We start from the raw sequence: 19447 nt of genomic DNA, 5'->3' as shown, positions 1-19447 counted from the left end.
CTCAAAGATATTCAGTTTACCGTCACAGAGGAGGACAGAAACCGGAAAATACTCACATTTAAGAAGCTGGACTGACTTCTTTGTCATTATTTAATAGCTGACAACTAATCGATTAATCACTGAGAGCTCTAGTTAGTTGGTCATTTCAGCTTCAACATTAGTTCAATATTACTCTCATATGTGTCTCTTCTACATGAATCTGGAGCCTGCAGACAAGTAGCTTAACTTAGCATAAAGACTGGAAACAGGAGGAATCACTCTTTTATGAACAGGTTAATCAAGTGAGACGTAAGGTGTTAATCAGAGCTTCAGAGGTGACTGTAGGTGGCCAGGCTAGCTGTTTCTGCCAGTTTCCAGTCTTGATGCTAAGCTAGCCTATGTTTTTTTACTGCTGGAGAACAAGATTTGTAGGTGAGGAGATCCCTGCAGACTACAGTACTTCATAATAAAGCTGCTGACTGCAGGATGTTGCACTTCATAATATTATATTTTGACTTTTCGCAGCCCTGCAAATAAGCATATTTCCAACAATCGTAAAAAGCTGGCTGCCAAATAAAAACAGCTTGCTTTCAAAAACTTAAAAACCCTCGCAACATATAATTAAACACGTTATAATCAGGTTTATAAATGAAGGTCTTGTGTCTGATTTGTTGCGAACAACACCAGCCAGAGAAACTAACAACGCTGCTTCAGTGAAATGAGCACAAAGACCAGAAAGCAGAGCCTGTGTGAGGCAGTGGAGGAGTGTGACTCACCCGATCACCCGGTCGCACCATGGGCTCCTGCTTGCTGCCCAGTTTGTGGAGGATGTTGTAGGCGAGCTTGATGCTGCGAGACCACAGCTTTCCTGCAGGGAGCAGGACACAGGATACGTAAGTGTGTGTGTGTGTGTGTGTGTGTGTGTGTGTGTGTGTGTGAGAGGGAGAAAGGGAGAGAGTTCACAGGATATGAGTGTGTGTTCTTGGACTTCTATTTTGAGGCCAGTCGATAAAAGAAAAAAACTCCCTAAAGTGATGACATGATAGAGTTTTCAGCAGGTCTCTGGAGGACCAGTTTTGTTTTATGGTGGATTATTCCTTCACTTGAAGTGATGTCTAATGCATTATGTTAAAAAAAGAAAGAAACTCCCTGCTGACAGTGAGCTGTGTGTACCATCAACACTTAAATTGGCTTCAGGTTATCATCAATGACACAGAACTGCAGAGCAGGATGTCAAAGACTTCTAACCGACGTCCAAAAACGTCTTCCTCTTGTCCTGCGGTCGTGTCTCGCTTGAACTATCTCATTTCACTGCTGCACAATTAACTACTGTAAATGACTGACTGAACTGGAGGAGCGTGTGGTTACCATATGTGAGGACGTAGAGCGGCTTCCCAGCCGTGTCCAGGCTGGTGAGGCAGGGGGCTTTGGGGGAGATGGTTCCCCAGCGTTGGAGCGCAGCTTCCAGTGACGGTGGCCAGTTGGTGACCACCCCCAGCGCCTCGCCCCGCACTGGCATCATCTCCGCCCCCTCGGGCCGCGGCTGGTTCGGGTCCGGCTGCTGGACTGGAGACGAGAGGACGGGTAATGTCATGAGTGACACGGCTCACAAAGCTTTACTACTCACAGTTTGTTTGCTGTTAGTGAAAACACCACATGGAAAGATTTAGCCAAGGCCAGTGGCAGTGAGACAGCTGCAAAGAAGCTGTAATCACACTCAGACACACCGATAATTAATGAGGTGAACACAGATGCAGTGTGGGGATGTGTAAAATGTGTGACTGGACAAGTGATTCCCTTAAATGTTTAGTTTTAGACGGCTGAGACGAGGCAGCAAAGACGAAGGATTTAACCTAAAGCCACTGTCATAACATGTGGATCCAGAGTGAATTAACCACCACATGAACCCAGTTATTTACAACAAATGTTCAGAAAAACTGAAAAAATAACTCAATAACTTAAAAACAGGGTATGTAAAGAGAAAGATTTCTGACTGAAAGGAGGAGACAAAGATAGAAACAGCAGCCAGATGGTGAGAGCGAACAGCAGAGCAGCCTCAGACTCAGATCTGTGGGCTCCAGATTCCTGAAATATACGTCCATACATAGCTGGTGAAGAACGTCGTGCTCTATATGAGACGGGCCGGTCATCATCTGGTTCCTGTTATCTATTCCATACGTCTCTTCACATGGAAATCATTCTTTACACTGACACAAGGGCGTGTGACAGACATCTTTTAGTGGATACTGTTTTGCAGTTGAACTTATGAAAGGCTCATTTCCACAATCCACAAGCCCATTTTATACCAAAAAGACCCAAAAGCTCTGCTGAATATTGACACAAACAATAAAAAGAGATAAGTCCACTTGTTCAGGGTGCAGAGGATGATTATCACTCATGATAACAGGATATGTAATCTTACATATATAAATAACTTAAATAAGCTGTTTGCTGAGTGCTGTGTTGAGACGGCCGGGCAGATCCAGACCTCCTGGAGGAATAAACACCTGGAGTCTCATCAGATTACCGACGGGAGGAGAGCTCAGAGTTACTTCTGAACTTCTGGGATTAAAAAGTGGATTTATCTTCACTCCTGTTTATCAGCCTGACTGCAGCAGTGATCCGGAGGTGGTTCTGTTCTGTAATGTTACTGCTGACTGGAGCTGGAGGGGAAATGTGCTTTACTTCATGAACGTAACGTTACAGAGAGGAGACGGGTGTAAAATGCTTTAAAATGTTTCTAAGTTTTATTCACGTTATGTTTAGGTTTGTTTGCCGACTTCCTTCCTCACTCTCTGACTCTCTCTGTGAAGTTATAGCGGCCAAATAAAAGGCACTTTGAGTAAACTTCTCTGGTTTGAACATTGCTGGAAACATTTGGGATAATATAAGTACACAACTAAACAAAATATATAAAAAAGGATGAGTCGTTTTAAGACATTTAATGCAGAATTTAATAAAAATGTAGCAGAGCGAGCCGGCTCAGACCGGCTGCAGTGCTTCCGCCCATTCCTCACTCTCTGCTTCATCTATCCAACACATCCTCTCTGTTTTGCACTCTCTCTAAGCTGTCCAGCTCCACCTCTGCTCTGCTTCATTGCTCTAAAAGTATCGCTCCGACCTTCACTGATGCTGATGCTTTGCTTTATTAAGCCTCATCAACCACCTCAGCATCCAGCCGCGGGCTCTGACTTCAGTCCCAGGAGGACTGCTATCATCACTCCTCAATCGTTCTCTCCGTGCACAAATGATTACTGCAGGGAGCGATGAGGTGGTGAGCCGAGAGGGCGGACACGCAGTAACTGTACTACAGTGCTGTAACAACATGTAAATAAATGTTTCTATGTGAGTTGACTGACTGAACTGTAATTAACTGTTGTTACTTTCTGTTCACTCTCTCTCTCTCTCTGCGTTAAGCTGCCGTACAGCAATGTTTGTTTTGGAGGAACTACTCAGATGTTTTACTTAAGTAAACGTACTAATACTGCAGTCCTGAATTACTTACTTAATCAGTTAGTCACTTAAGTAGCAGCACTAGAGCTGCAACGATTGATGGATTAGTTCTCAAATATGAAATGAATCTCCAGCTATTTTAATAACTGATTCATCATTTTGCATATTTATTAAGAAAAAAAGTTAAAATTATCTGATTCCAGCTCCTTAAATGTGAATATATTCTGGTTTCTCTCCTCCTCTATGACAGTAAACTGAATGTCTTTGGGTTGTGGACAAAAAAAGACATTTGAGGACGTCGTCTCACTTTTACTAAGCTACTATGCTGTCCGCCACCAAGCAACAATTTGTTCCAGAAAAGTGAAGGTTGAATAACGGCACTGGAAAACAGAGGCATTGTTTCCCCCGGTCACTATCTCCAGGTAACAGTGGAACAACTGGAATAACTGTGGAAGAGTGAACGGACGGACATTCACTCGATGGAGAGCGCTCGTGTTGTGTCAAAGTCTGTCCCCCGTTGATTTGTGTTTCCTCTTACTGCCGGGACTTGAGACGATTTAAAACTGTCAATCTTTCATTCAAGTTTTCACATCTGTTCACGTTTGACTGAAGCAATTAAATCAATCAAAATAGTTGCTATCACTAATCATTGCAGCTGTACTTTAATTTCTAAACTCTCTGTATGTTTCTTGTGCAAAAAATCTTATTTTTGAATTAATTAATTGGCTTTTTTTCAACTAAAGCTGTCAGATATCCATGAGGTATAAAAAATAATATATCCTTCGTACTTAGTCCAATGTACTTAGTTACATGCCACAAACTTCCTTCCTTTACTTTCTAAGCTTTTGCACTCGCGCAGTGAAACACCTGCAGGAGTCGTGTCCCCTTCCACAAAAGCTTGTTTTACATCTTGATGGAATGAGGTGAACTGAAGCTGAACACCTGAGCACACAATTAATCACGTTATGAAGGGAAATCCTCCATGACTCCCGAGTATGAAGACAGATTGGATGACACACTGTAACTTAAATCATGCGTCGTGCAGAATCAAAGACGGTTCCTAACCCTCCAGAAGTTCGTCAAAGTCATCGACAAAGAACTCCCGTAGCGGAGGTCTGCGAGGCTGCTTCAGCGTGTTCACGAGCTGCTGGATTTTAGCTGACACGCGACTGCTGACTGGAACACCTGTGAAAACCCCAGACACACACACACACACACACGCACGCACACACACACACACACACACACCGAGTGAGGAGGATGATTTGGGCTAATTCTGCACAGTGGAAAAGAAAAGTGCCGGATTGTTCACAGGACAGTCCTCATCACCTGATCAATAACAAAACCGCAAGTGTTACGGCAAGTTTTGTACGACAGAAGTTCAAATGTCTCACTGAAATAGTCCTTTCAGCTCGAATGGACCAGACTGTGTTTGTTCTGAGCAGCTCTCAGTTTTCTAACTGTGACTGCGTGATTGTGAAGCGTGCTGAAAAAGAACAGCGATGCTTAAAAACAATGTGTTTAAGAAAAAAAAAAAGTCCAATCTGTTCATCCAAGGGAGTGACATGAACGGAGACGGTGTAATTGGTCAGTTCTCCAAGGTGGTGGTCCAATTTGAGGAGTTCCTATTTTTGTCAGCATCTTTGCTCAGAGGCTCCAGTCGGGAGCAAGCTAAAGGTGTGACAGCGCTTGACACAGCACAGGAAACGACTCTTACCATCGCCCGTCTCCATGCGCTCTGCATTGCCGTACTTCTGCGTGTTCCTGGCGATGGTTCCCATGTTGGCCATGTGGTGACGCTCGGTGCGGGAGTGGGACGAGTCCGACGAGTAGCCCGTCACGTCCGGGGGGGCCGAGTGGTTCTCTGAAGCAGACGGGCGGATTGAGAGCAATGAGAGAGGAAGACGGAAACTCGACAAACAGCCAGCGTTGACTCATTGTTCACATTTATCACTGTGGTCTTTGTCAAGTGACTCGTTTAATTGCTCTTCTGGACAATTAAAAAACAATACGATGGCCCTTTTCTTTGTGAATGTGGGTCACGTCCCTGGCAAACACATAAGTGAATGAGGTCTGGCATGGCGGGAGATCTATTCAGGACAATACCTGTTCCAAAACAATACTCCCTTTGTTTACTCGTGATTAAATGAAAGCACATTTTATGATGCAAAGTGTACGATTTCTGCACAAAACCTGCTTTTAATCAGATGATTTCCGAGACACAAATATCCGGGAATAAACCACAAAGCTAATCATTTTTTAAAAGAAGCTTGTGAATGTCCTGAAATCAAACGCTAACAGAGTGTAGAGCCCATTCAAAGGGTTTTACCAGATCAGATCTGTTTAATGTCTTGATCTGTAACCAAACGATGCTCTAATAAATCACATTTATTGGGCGCTGCCAGTGTTCAGAGCTTTTGTCTGGTTTTCCTGGAAATGTCTGACACTCATTCCAACAATTAAAGGTCATATTTACCTACTGAAGCTGATATTTAAGGTGTAATTTGGAAGAAATGGGCAGAATTTGAAGGTAGCTCGAAAACTATAGGGGGCAGCATAACTGCTAACTGCTGCTCACTATGCTCTTCGCTGTAGAGACTAGCTGCCGTTATCAAGTAGCTCAGTTAGCCGTGGAGCTGAGTGGCTCTGTTAGCTGATGTGAGTCTGCCTGGACCAAAACCTCAGATCACAGGAGTCACTGCAGTCAACTGGCCTCCCAGTGAACACAACTGAGACTGAACACAGCCTCTGAGAACTACAACTCTGGCCATATCTTACAAATCGTCCCTTTAAATCTGATTAAAACACTCCGGTAAGTATTTATGTGTTGGACCTACCGTCTGACTCCAGCGGTGGTGGCCACAACATGTCAGATCCAAACTCGCAGGATCGTCGCAGAGATCCTCCGTTCTCTGCGACACTCAGAGCTCCCTTCCTCTTCAGAGACAGGTGGCCAATACCTGCATGCGGACATACAGCACAGGTGTGTTATACGAAGGTGTGCACACTGATCACACCGGCAGATGGGGGCGACTGCGACTCACCGTGGTGTGACTGCGACAGGTGGCTCTGCTGGTGGTGCGACTGGCCCAGGTGCGTGTGCGCCAGGTGCGTGTGCGCCAGGTGCGAGATGTGCGTGTGCGCCAGCGAGTCGGCCAGCCGCCCGGCGTTGCCACTGCCTCCGCTCTGGGTGGACGAGGACGAGGAGGAGGTGGAGCCCAGGTGGGCGGGGCCTAACTGGGAAGGGCGGCTCATCCAGTGCTCCATGCCCGACATGTCGTCACCTGGCCCCGCCTCCTCCTCTGAGCCCGATGACGAGTCTGAGCACAGGGGGGACAGGCCTAGTGAGAGTCAGTAACCAATATTTGTTATAGAAAATAGACAACTTCAACACAACATGAGCACAGTTAGCAGCACTGAAATGTATGCAGACAAAACAGGAAACCTTCATACAACATTAACAGAGCGCATCGTAAACTGACCACATGATGAGTCAGGGTAAATACTGAACATGAAAGTAATAGCATGATATTTTGGGAAAATATGTTTAGTCTTGTTCTTAACAACTGTAACTGTCATATCGGCAACGAATGTGAACCAGGAAACTGTCCCGTACACAACAAAGAGCCAGAAACTGGCATTTAATAAATAAATACATAATAAACAAACAAGATTTACATGTGAATGAGTGAGCTGTACGGGGTTTTTTTTTGCTTTTGAACCTTTGGACGGATCCAATCTAGCTGCTTCCAATTGTTTCCAGTGTTTATGCTAAGCTAAGCTAATTGGCTGTTGGTTCCTGCATTAAATTTACCAAACAGAAAGTTAAGTTGCATCAATTTTCCAGTCTAACTCTCAGCTGTGAAACCAGAGGTTCACAAATGCTGTAGTCACAACTCAAAAACAGAGCTGTAGTAAAAGTTACCCAGTTAATGTGAATAATGGTTTTTGGCAAAGGATGGATATCTTACTATCTTATAACTACTACATATTTGGGTGTCCACATACGTTTGGCCATGTGGTGTCTGTGAGTGTAGAGCAGGTCAGGGTCATAAAGGACAATAACCCTTTTTTAAAATCCCAACAGAGATTTAAGATGTTATCCAATCAGCTAACATGACTCGAGCTTCGACACGCGAGCCCTTTAATGACGAACAGATCTGAACCGAGGTTTTTAAAGTTGATTGTCTCTGTTCAGTAAAACAATGGTTCAAAGTCAGGCAGCAGACCGTGATTCACCACTTTTCACCGCTCAAGTTTCGTGACGTCTCAGCGGCGGAGCAGACTGCCGACTCTCAGGCTCAAAGACCCGAAATGTCAATAATTAGTCAGCGCATGTCGAGCAGCCACAAGAACCAATTTAGTTAAAACTGGCTTCAGGCTGCACGTCAGAAAAGAAGCACAGAGACTGAATTCAATTCTTTAAATCAGAGTTAATCCTCTGAACACAGGGGGGCAGGCACAGGGAGGCCCAGTAAACATGCATGTGAACAGAAATCCTTAAATTTAAGTAACAGACGAGGCAGAATGGTGTGAAAACGTGATGCTTTGGAGCAACGTCACATCCACTCAAGAATTCTCTCAAAGGTTAAAAAGCAAATCACCGGTGAACAAAGTTATTACATTTCCTTCATTAAAATTCAATCAGCACCCAAATTATGTTTTCAACTCTGATTACGTTCAATCTAATGAGCTCATATTTGAGGTAAAGGTCAACTTCCCCGTCCCATTTCAGCTTCCAACTTCCTGTGGTTACAGAGAGCACCGAAACATTTTAAAAGCATCTAATAATCAGTGTTTTTCCTAGTTTTCACGACAGGCTACATTTACAGTAGATGACTGACGCCAACATTACAGCTGTCTGAGGTTGGTTTTTACTGTAAGTCTGTCATACCCCAGGAAATGTGCCCGTTTGCAGTTTTTGGTGAAATGAGTGTGTTTCTCTGTCAGAATAAAAAAGCGCCTGAGAAGCAGAGACGGAGCATTACAAGATAATCCCGTCTGGGCACTGGGCAGCTTCGCTCGGGTCACATTTTAGGCTTAGTACTGTACAACCCAGCTCAGCTCAGATAACCAGTGTGCACGAGTGTGTACGAGTGTGTGTGTGTGTGAGTGTGTGTGTGTGTGTGTGCCTTTTTTTACTTTCAAAGATCATTTTAAAGATCACAAAATTCAAAATCAAAAGACAATTAGAGAGTTAACTCTTTGCAGAAAACTAACTGACTTCAAAGAACACGGTTATATGTGTGCAGTGTGTTGAGGAGGAGCAGGTGTGTGTCCTGGCGTGTGTCTCGTCACCTGGTGGCGTGTATGCATCCATGGAGGTCTGCACCACCAGCGAACGCCTCTTGGAAGGCATCGGCACGGCCACCTTCCTCTCCACGTGTCGCGCCAACACGGCCTGCACCGCCTCGGTGTGGACGTCTGACCGAGAGAGAGAGGTTCATTCACACAAAGGCAGAGGAGGGAGTGTACCTGACTGACTGAGCGCTGCAACGATTGGTCGACGGAAGGAAAATAAGTTACCAACTATTTTGGTAATCGATAAATTGTTTCAGTCATTTTTCAAGCAGAAATTACGGAGATTTGCTGAAAAATATCAACAGAATGTGAATAACAGCTCTGACATTATGAGGGCTATGTACTGTGTTGCTAAATACTGAAGCTAGCATGCTAACCAGCTTCTTGTAAACACCAATGCTCCCCTGGTTCTCTGAACTCCCTAGATGGCAGCTACAGTTAGCAGTAGTTAGCAATATGCTGCTCCTACTCGTGAATTTGACAGGTGGTAACTCGTACATCTTTAACATCAACATCAGTCAACAGACACACTTCTCAGGCTGTGAAAACACTTCTGTGACTCTGAAGGAGACAATAATGCTGATGTTGAATATCACAGTTTTTTACAAACTGAGTAAATTAAGATTGAATGAGATTTCTTACAAAACAGGAAAAGTCATAATAAATAAACTGCACTCTTTGCATTATGGATCCAGTGTTTTTGAATGCGATACTTATTTGCTCGAGGACTCCTTAAAATGACAAACACATCCTGTCAGCTACAGTATTGTTCTTTAGTGTCTGTTTAATTAAGTAGACTCCACAGCAACAGTAACAGAATAACTAGTGTAAGAAAAACAGCTTCACATAATTGATAAATGAGGATTTCTTTTCAGCAGTGATGCGGCTGCCTGTGGCTGTTGTGCAGGTGCAGCTGCAGGTGTAGCTGCAGGTGTAGCTGCAGGTGTAGCTTCTGTACCTGATCGGTAACGCTCGTCTCTGGTGCCGGAGGTCCGCCGCCGGTGGAAACGGGCAGCGGAGGGAGGGCCGAGTGGGGCCCGGTGAGACATGGGCCCTTCCATACCTACAGAGGCAAGCAGACAAGCAGGCGGACGGACACACACATATATCCACAGACACACACACACACACACACACGCACAAACACACATATGCACACACACGTTTCACAAAAGCAATAAATACAGCGCGCAAAAAGGAAAAACAAACATGGAGATGATTTGATTCGGCAGAAAAATCATATTTTTCTGACTTCATAAAACAAAATAATTGAAAAACAAAACAAACAAAAGCAAAATAAAATCATAATAATGTGGTCGTTGTGTCGTTGCTCTCGGACAGAAGATCCCTCAGTATCCTGTGACCCATAAAACTGCTACATCCCTGTGGTAAACGGTATAGAAGAGCCCAGGTTGTGTGACGGATGTTTGTGTGTTTTCGTTGCACTGAGGCCTATGGGGGCTTGTGTGAGTGTGTGTGAGTGTGAGTGTGTGGAGGCAGCGAGCGGCTGTTCAGATTCAGATACAGAGGAGCAGGCCCAAGCTGAGCTCTGGGGAGTCTTAACCTACATTCACTAATGGCGGCGGCTGAAGACTGAATCGATGGAGTGGAGTATCATCGCAACTGTATTTGTCATGAAACCGGATCGATGCCGCAGTGGTGGTGAGGGAATATTTTAGCTGGGGGTGGAGGAGAGGGGAGGAGGGCTGTGTGTGAGGAGGTCAGAGGTTGCTAAATTACCTCCAGCATGTGGAACATATGCCCTGATCAGCTTGTGCCTCTTCTTCTCATAACCCTTCTGAGTGATGTCCCCTGCAAACAAATAAGAGATAGATAGATAGTGAGAGAGCCAGTGACGGCGGCGTGGGCTGCTTTTATTAATTTGGTCATTCAATTGTTTAGAAAAACATCTTCTATCGTTGCTTAAAGGGCAGCGCTGGTGTAAGCGCGTCGCCCTCAGTTCGAATCAGGCGTCACCCAACCTCTTCTGTCTCTCCCAGTCTTTTAATGTCTCTGTCTAGACTGTTAAAGATAAGAAATGTAAAACACAACTGAAACAACATAAAAAAATGGTGTGATAATGATGGAAATGAAGATAGAAAGATAAAAGAATCATGTGGGGCTTTGCACAGATCGTTCAGTTCAACCGTCGACCTCCACCAGCAGATTATCTCATGTTTGGAGCCTGTCGAGGTCATATGATCGCTTATTTTGCTCTTCAACTCATTTTAGACTCAACATCAACTGTGACCAACATAAGTCGAAACAAGTGCTCCAGTCCACAACATGTCTAAGCTTTGTCTCATTTCTTATTTCAGGACACCAGAAAAAAGTCTGCAACACCAGAGATGGCGGCTGTATGACACATGTCCCGCCCCTTCCCACCAAAAGCCAATCGTCTGCTTTATCACAGCCGAACCAGGAAACATGTCAGCCGGTCTTGTTGTTGCACTGACACGAGCGCACAGTTGAGTGACTTCTTGTAGGCAATAAAGAGGAGGATGTCACATTAAGGCTGCATTCAGACCAAACCCAAACCTTAACCCCGGGCGACCAGTGATTGTTTGTCCACATCAGTGTTTTAAAAAATATAGTAACTAATCAGGACAGAGAAACGTCCGTTGTGTTGATCCGATCTGCGTCCATGACGCGCCAGTGCACAGCAGGTTAAGCATGCCAGTCCTGCGGTGATCGTCAGCATCGTGATCGGTCACCGCGACGTGACGTTGGGCTGCGTTTCTCCAAAAGCCGAAAAAAAAACTGTTTGGCTGCAGCGCGCCATGTTTGTTTCTGCTGCTTTGTAATACATCACATTTTAAAGTAAACTATTGATTGTTTAAACAATCTTGATGGCTAGTTTGGTGTAAAGTAATCTTTGTTTGTGTCTGTGATAGTTTGGCCCTTTTGTTTTTGTGGTACCGCGGTAACTATTGTTGCTAAAGCTAACTCCCGAGTGCTCTCCAAACAAAAACTTTCTTCCTCTGACCCCCGACGAGTTTTCCAGGAAAGACCAACCAGATACAAAGTCAACGATCATAAAAATACATAATATTTCCACTGTGTCTTCATAAACTGCCTGATAGAGAGGTGGAATTACAGCCTCAGCAGATGTTTTATATAAAGATTTGTAGGACTAATAAAGTGACAACATCAGAGGTCAGTGTGGAGGGACAGCCATGGAAAAGCTCATTACAATCCCTGAGGGGGTTTTTCCGCTGCCTAGGCAACCGCTGATACCCCCCCACCCCCTCACAACCAGCACCAGCACCTGTCAATCACAGCACCCCAGGGTCCTCACAGCGGGGCTAATGTGAGCTAATACCTCCTCGTTTGTCCCCATTAAACGCAGTTAAACTGCTGTTAAACTCTAATTATTGATTCCTATTTGATTGCCACGGTGATGTTTAACTGGCCAACAACAGGGAGCCAAATCAAATACAGCGGTGGAAGAAATTCAGACGAGACACGAGCTGCTGCTGGTGTGATAAGACAGCTGACAGATGTGCCTCTCACACCACTCTGGGTGAATACAGGGAAACACTCAGTACAAACAATCTTTCTCACCCGAACGTTATTAAAAAAGTTGTGTGAAAGTGGAAAGTCTGCAGATCAACTCCATACCCGATGTGTTACAACCCACTTAAGTTAGACACGAGATGAATTGTCTGGTGGCAGTCAGAAGGTTAATCAAGTGGTACGTAATTGAGTCCCAAAGGTTTTGACCTTTTGATCAGTAAACCCTAAATATTTCCAGTCTACGGTGATTATTCAAGTTGTCTGGTCATATAGCAAAATATATCGCAATAATAAAAATACCCTAATGTCAGTTGATTGATGTTTTAGGTAGAAAAATATTACGATATCTGGTTTTCTTGCCCAGTCCGAGCATTTATGAAGTGTTTCTGAGGAGATTTAAAACATCAAGATATAAATCGTGTATCGCAATGTTATTTTAGAGACATAATATGTACTATTTCTGCTTTAAAATGTTTTAAAAACGACTAGGTCTTAGATATATGTTGTTGGGTTGCGTACTCACATTATCCCAAATGTTTCCTGGAGGTAACGGTGCGTTTCATTTGGTCGCCTGTCGCTATGACTTCCAGGAGAGTCAGAGAGTGAGGAAGGAAGACGAAGCGTAACGTGAATAAAACTTCATATCATTATCTCACGTGTGGATATTTCTGCGTGAGTCACGTCAGATAGGTTTTCAACAACGCTACATACGTCTTTTGTTTCGTTTAAGGCCATAAGTGGAGAAATAAAAGCAAACTTTTACCAAATATCTATCAGCTTTCCTCGGAAATCTTGACTCACCAGTTGTTACTGTTGTTGCTTGTGTTCTGCTTTTTTCCCAGCTGTTGTTTCATCTGAGATAAGTGAAATTATCACACCTGAGCGGTGACTCCATTACTCCATTTGCAAAAGGGTGAACTCAGCTGTTTGCACACAGATTGTGTTTTTGGGTGCGTAGCTCGAGGACACAGTTGCAGCTGTGCATCTACGCGTGCACACAAATTACGGCTGCAAACAAATATTGACAACTGGCTGCTGCAACGTTTAAGATCCGGTTTTTAAAGACGGGTCGTTTCTCAGGAGAGAGGATCGTGAACAAAATATAGCTGGAGAGGTCTCCGGACTCTAAATCGAGTCTGTCACCGAGTCATTTTTCTGCAGCTCAATACCCAAACGGACAGAACGGTGCAGGCAGGTCTGCTGCAGAGCTGTGATGTTTGTGAAGCAGGAATGTTTTATTGAGAAGGGAGTGAGTGACAGACAAACAGAACCAGGGTCCGATAGATAGATAGATAGATAGATAGATAGATAGATAGATAGATAGATATGATTTGATTTTTAAAAATGGAGCGATAGACGGAGAACGACAAGAGTCTGCATTTCACAATCTGACCATGGAGTACGGCCAGAACATCTGGGTCCAATCTGCTCATCTGTGCTGCTCCCTGTGTGTGTGTGTGTGTGTGTGTGTGTGTGTGTGTGAGGCCTTTTCTCAGATCAACCGCAGCATAACAACATTCCTGCTTCTTCTTCTCTCTCTCTCTCAAACACACACACACACACGGTCCACGGGGAGACGCCATCTTCCACTTGCAGCGCAGCAGAGCAGGGAGGGAGTTGCCTAGCAACCGTTCTCCCGGAGAAGGCCCGAGACGGCCATCTTGGATTTGGAGCGTCAGAAGTGAGAAGTGGGCTAATGATACCTGCCAGGGTGAGTGCATATGTTTGTGTCTGTGGTGTGTGTGTGTGTTGCAGCGGTCTGTATTGGCAGCCTCATTACTTTCCTCCGTCTCCTCGCTCCCTCTCCTCCCTGCTCTCCGACACTCGGCTGTTTTAACGGCACGCAGCTGAGAGAGGATCGATAGCGGCCGACTGCAGATTGGAGTTTTTCCGCCCGCTGAGATCGTGTAGCCGAAAAGTCTGAGCCTTCAGCGCCGCTTGAAAAAAAAAAACTCTCTGAAAACTCATTCTGACGGGTTCACCACAAACCTGCGACGTCGCCTGCAGTAAACACATCATCCCAAATGTTTTCTCATTTGCTCCTCTGTGTGCTTTACCTTGAAGTACAATTCACCAAGAGATCTGGAAAAACTTAACGCACAACTTACTGTCGTCATATGTGCAACAGTCCAAAGACCAGAGATATTCATCACAGAAGTTCGAGAAAACAATCAAATTTAACTTTTGAAAGAAGCTGAAGCCTGTCAGTGTTATCTGACATTCTGGCGAAATACCAAAGAATAAGAATATATTTCCTAGGCGTTGACCATTTGTTTTTTTAGGTCCGATACCCATTACGAGTAATCCAGGAGAAGTTAACTGATAACAGGAATCAATATACATTTACAGGAAAAGTTAAAGTCTCAAAGTCAAGAATAATCACTGATGCACTGTGACCAACTATAAGTGCTGAGCTTGTATACAATTTAAAGGTACTTTCCACTTCCTGCCACTTCATTCATTTGATAGCAATAAATGTAAATACATTTGATTCAGCAAGCAAATTCAGATTATTCGGTGCTGACCGGCTGTTAACTGGTGACATCAGATCTCGCTGTGGACCACTAACAGAGAAGAAAAAAATGCAGATAATAATCGTAGAAAATGCTGAACATCTGGCCTGATAGTCTGCCAGACCGATAATCAATCCACCCCTGATACTTTCTGTCAATTGAATGATGGTTTGTGCTTTCCTTGCAACCGATCACGCAGAGGATTATTAGTTAGTCCACACATCGAAGAGTTGTTCTGTTTCCCACTTCAACAGGAAACTGTTCACTGCTATTTACAATAAAGCGACGTCCTATAAAGTGTTTAAACTGACAGAGTTCAGAGAAAACAGATACTACGGACCAGACGGAGTCTTTGATCGTTATGTATTATTAATCTGTGAGTTATTAAAGCTGGTCTCAGTCTTGTTTACTTTCTTTGATCAGATTTTTGCCTAACTTTGGGGTCTTTTGTCAAATGAAAAACTAGAGAAGCATGACTGCTTTGATGTCGATGCACTAGTGTCCGATCTGATGATGAAGGAGTTATTCTGTGGTGTGATGAACAGATTTTCCTGCCTTGTTTACTTCTGCATTTCCCCAAAACTCCCCAGTCTGTCTTGTTATGCTGATTTGAATTCTGGTCTATTTTCTTCTTGACATTTACAGTTCATTTCCAAGACATGTTGTGCCTCCACCACCTCTGGAGTTGGTAGAAACGTACAGTTAGGTATCGAGCGTCACTACTTTATCGCTATCAAGTGTAAAACTGCAATGATTAGTTGTCAACTATTAGATTAATCGCCTGATCTGATTCCAGCTTCTTAAATGTGAATAAGATGTGTGTTCAGACCAGGGGTAGACCGATTATTGGTCTGGCTGATTATTGGGAACGATATTCGGCGTTTTTCTGATTATTAGTATCTGTGATTTTCTTTCAGATTGCCGATAAAATAAACTAATTTAAAAATGTGCTACTTTGGCTCTGAAACGACATCCTCCACACAATGTCCTGCCCACAACACCATCTGATTTGTAACATGCTACTAAATGTATCAAATAAATGTAGTGGACAGGAAGTATAAAGTAGCAGTGACAGGAAATACTCGAGTTTCAGACATCAGATCAACACTAGCACAAAAATCTTTCTGATATTTGCAGCCGTAGAAATGTGTGGACGACTAAACAGACTGAACCCAAACACTAACTATCAATTATTAGTTTATTATCAATTAGTTTGACGGCTATTTTATAAACTGACGGTAGCATCCATCCATCCATCTCACACCGTTTGTTCCTGCTGTCTTATTCCTCAACATCCAGCTTTTATTTGATCTCTCCCTCTCCCTTCCTTATCACATCATCACACACACACACAGTCCACCCATAAAGCCACCATGGTAACCAAACCTACACACACACACACACACACACACACACACACACACCAACACACACGCAGGACTGAAGCATGCGTCATGTGTTGGGACCTTGGGCTGTGCACACTCACATGCAAGGACCCGTGTGGACCGTGGAGCGTCCGCTGGCTCGACAACGCATGTGTCCACAGCAGAGCCAGGGGCCACACACACACACACACACACACACACACACACACACACACACACACACACACACAGAATAATACACAGTTGCAGTGGCAGCCAAGTGTCACGTCCACAGTGGCAGAAAAACAGAAAACCAGGGCGTCCTGGTGGATCACTGGGTCAAGATACCACCGGTGGAAACACATCACGACATCCGGGACTTTTACTTCTTCTATTGATCTATTAATTAAGGCTGCAGCTACCGATTACATTCATCACTGACAGTAGAGCCTGGCCGTCCTACACCAGTTACAATCATGTTAAGCAAAGCTGAAAGTATATACATATTGATGAGACCAAAAACAGCAAATATTAAATCTAAAACAACGTTAGCTGCTGTTGCTGTCTGTTAGCGGACTCCATTTCTAAACCAACGTTAGCTACCATTTCTCTCCAACATCATCATTAAAGTAGGTATTTTTTAACTTTATTGAGAAAATGTAATCATCCATTAACTAGCCCCACATCGTGTCCAGGGAACAATATTTGTGCATCATCTCTTTCGAGCCTTTAACCACCAAAGCATTCAACAATCCTTCTCCAAGATCTCCAACCAAAAAGTTGTATCAACCCCAGCCCAGCGCTGCTGATGCCGCCATGTTTCTGTCAATCCCAGAAGCAGCGTCACCTGACTTTAGCTCGTTGACCTGATCGGTACTGCACATGTGCAACTCTCTAAAACACGTATTAACGTCTTCTGGATGTATTCTGATGACAAACTCATCCACTGACAATGGGAAGGGAGTTAATCGTCTTTACCCAAAAAACTCACATATACACAATCATTTTGGAGTAAAAATGGTATCAGCATCACACGTCTAACAATAACCCTTTAATATTTTAACACACGTGTACTCAAGTAAGAGATCAAGTTGTTTAGGAGCCGTGAATAATAATCACCACGTATGTAAAATCCTGATATTGATTTTCAGTCGATCAGAGAGTCTTTGAGTGTTCTTACATTAACAGTCACATTACACAACACACCCACAGACCCAGCCCACACTTCTGTTCATTGTACTGTGATGAAGCTCACCAGGCTCCTGATGGAGACAGACGTCATTTCCAACAAATGACTGACAACTGCTCTATTTTGATAACAGACCCACGCACCCTTCACTGAGCTGTCACTGGTTTGCTTCCCGATTTTTAACCGGAAACACATGGCTTTTGTTCTGTCAAATTTAGCCTGTATTATTGACCATTAGGGCGGCTATCAGACCCTTCATGCTCGTCTGGTGCCGACTGAAATGTGTCCGCAGCACAGAGAATAACGAAACCTGTCATGTACCAAACGTAGGCTTCCTATTCACAGCTTGTTAACTGTTCAGATCAGATATAAAGCATCCTATTCAGGCAAAGAACAGATCTAACATCTGATATATCTGGCTTCTTTTGGTAAATGAAAAAATGGCTTTTTTAATATAGAAAAATATTTATATTTGTCAGATTGAGGCATCAGAGAAGACATCAGCACTCATCAGATATCAGCACTGGTGTCAAAAGCCTTCAACAACTCCACGCTATGGACCGAAGCAGTACCAGCAGCAGATTCATGCTGAATTACAAACCTTAGTTTAACTGAAGGTTGTGTTGTTTGTGCCACTCCCCAAAACTCAATGACTGGTCCGACTTGCAGCTGCTGGACTAAACTAATTGTCAGTGGATGACTCTGCAGCAGGTACATGTATGCAACCAGTGATGTCAGATTTGCGCTCGATACAGTAAGAAGATTATGTGTTGACAAAGGTTTCATTGGTCCATTAGTCGCCCCCAAAAGAAGAACCACGACTCTCACGCCTTGTTTCCCTACAGCTTTGATTTGTGTCAGTAAATACGGACACAATATGACCGAGAAGTCCCTAACTGCTGCTAGTTAGCTCAGTTAGCAGTGCAGCTAACTGGGTGGAGTGTTGGCGCTTACGCTGACTCATACATACTGAGTTAATGTGCTCTTTTTTGTTGTGTGTTTGTTGGTCATGTGATTGACAACAGGTTGAAACCACCTCATCCACAGTATCCACCCCAAAAATAGCCAGTTTGCTGTTGATGATGTCACATTTCCATTCAGTATTACTGATAAAACATCATCATTCATTTCATGAGAGTCTCCCCCAACGACACTCACTGAAGCTACATTCCCCCGCCGCTTTGAAACCAGTTTGATTCATTCATTGAGCTTAATCAACTTCACTACACAACACAGAATAATTAATCATAGATTATTCATGAACATCGCCAGCAAAGATGCAGTGTGAGGCGCTGCAGACTCTGAAAAACAAGGCCACACTGACCTGAAATGCACCGCTGCAGGCCACAGATGCACGTTGTTGTTGTTGTATGTACGCACAGACACACAAACTGGGGGAAATGTAGACACTGCAATATTGTATTTTTCCAAATCTGCAGGAATTTGGGAGCGAGCCACCGCCATCACCTTCAGTGACTCTTAATAAATATTCGATACAGAAAAAACAAGCTTTGATCTGATGTGAAATATTTAGCAGAGGAGAGAGATGTGCCGTCAGTTTCACACCTGAGCAGCACTTTGTAGATTAAATATGAATGTGTGGACAATCCCTCATCTCAAACCAGCTTCTCTTTGTTTCTCCTGGTCAGACACTTTAATATTTAACACAATCGACAGACCCAACAGCACCTCAAAGATACCGCACACAATCCCTGCTCTGGTTTCTTTTTGGACATTCGACACACCAAAAGCATCAACAGGAACCTCAAGCTTCATCGTGTGAGACTGTAACCGTTACTTTATGGTCTGCTGGACATCTCAGCGCTGGAGTTTGTTTCCTCAGACACCTCCTGAACCACATGGGGCAGTTTTGCAGATAAAGACGACGTCCTGTGCCCAAAAGCTTCCTGATTTCCTCCTGCGAATGTCCAACGGGTCCAACGACAGCCCGGTTTGTCCCATCTGCAAGTCACTCTACATAAGAGCCGAAGCTAAACGCTCTAAAACGCTCCAGAACAGCGCCTTAATGCCGAGAGGTCACAGTAATACGGCAGAGATGATGTGATTTAGGCGACACTAAGCGAGGGAGCGGGAGAGAGGCTTATCTGCCAGAGCTGGGCTGATTGCTGAGT

General features: G+C 44.0%; 1 protein-coding gene across 3 annotated transcripts in view; it reads right to left on the bottom strand.

Annotated features, from left to right (window-relative positions):
• Positions 1-19447, bottom strand: part of LOC311249127 (disco-interacting protein 2 homolog C-like) — a 49084-nt gene that overhangs the window by 24522 nt on the left and 5115 nt on the right. The window contains exons 2-10 of one of the 3 annotated variants that reach the window (XM_084339884.1): positions 10474-10545; positions 9692-9796; positions 8731-8856; positions 6477-6773; positions 6270-6392; positions 5150-5296; positions 4498-4617; positions 1348-1545; positions 756-847 (exon numbers count right to left, since the gene is read on the bottom strand). In XM_084339884.1, coding sequence (XP_084196010.1) covers positions 756-847; positions 1348-1545; positions 4498-4617; positions 5150-5296; positions 6270-6392; positions 6477-6773; positions 8731-8856; positions 9692-9796; positions 10474-10545 — 1280 coding nt within the window. The remainder of the gene's footprint in view (positions 1-755; positions 848-1347; positions 1546-4497; positions 4618-5149; positions 5297-6269; positions 6393-6476; positions 6774-8730; positions 8857-9691; positions 9797-10473; positions 10546-19447) is intronic. The other 2 variants (XM_084339885.1, XM_084339886.1) reach the window with 2 other exon arrangements.

The sequence above is a fragment of the Pagrus pagrus genome (assembly GCF_965226575.1).
Source record: "Pagrus pagrus genome assembly, chromosome: 20".
In the NCBI taxonomy this organism is placed as follows: Eukaryota; Metazoa; Chordata; class Actinopteri; order Spariformes; family Sparidae; genus Pagrus; species Pagrus pagrus.
This window is presented reverse-complemented; position numbering and strand designations above follow the sequence as displayed.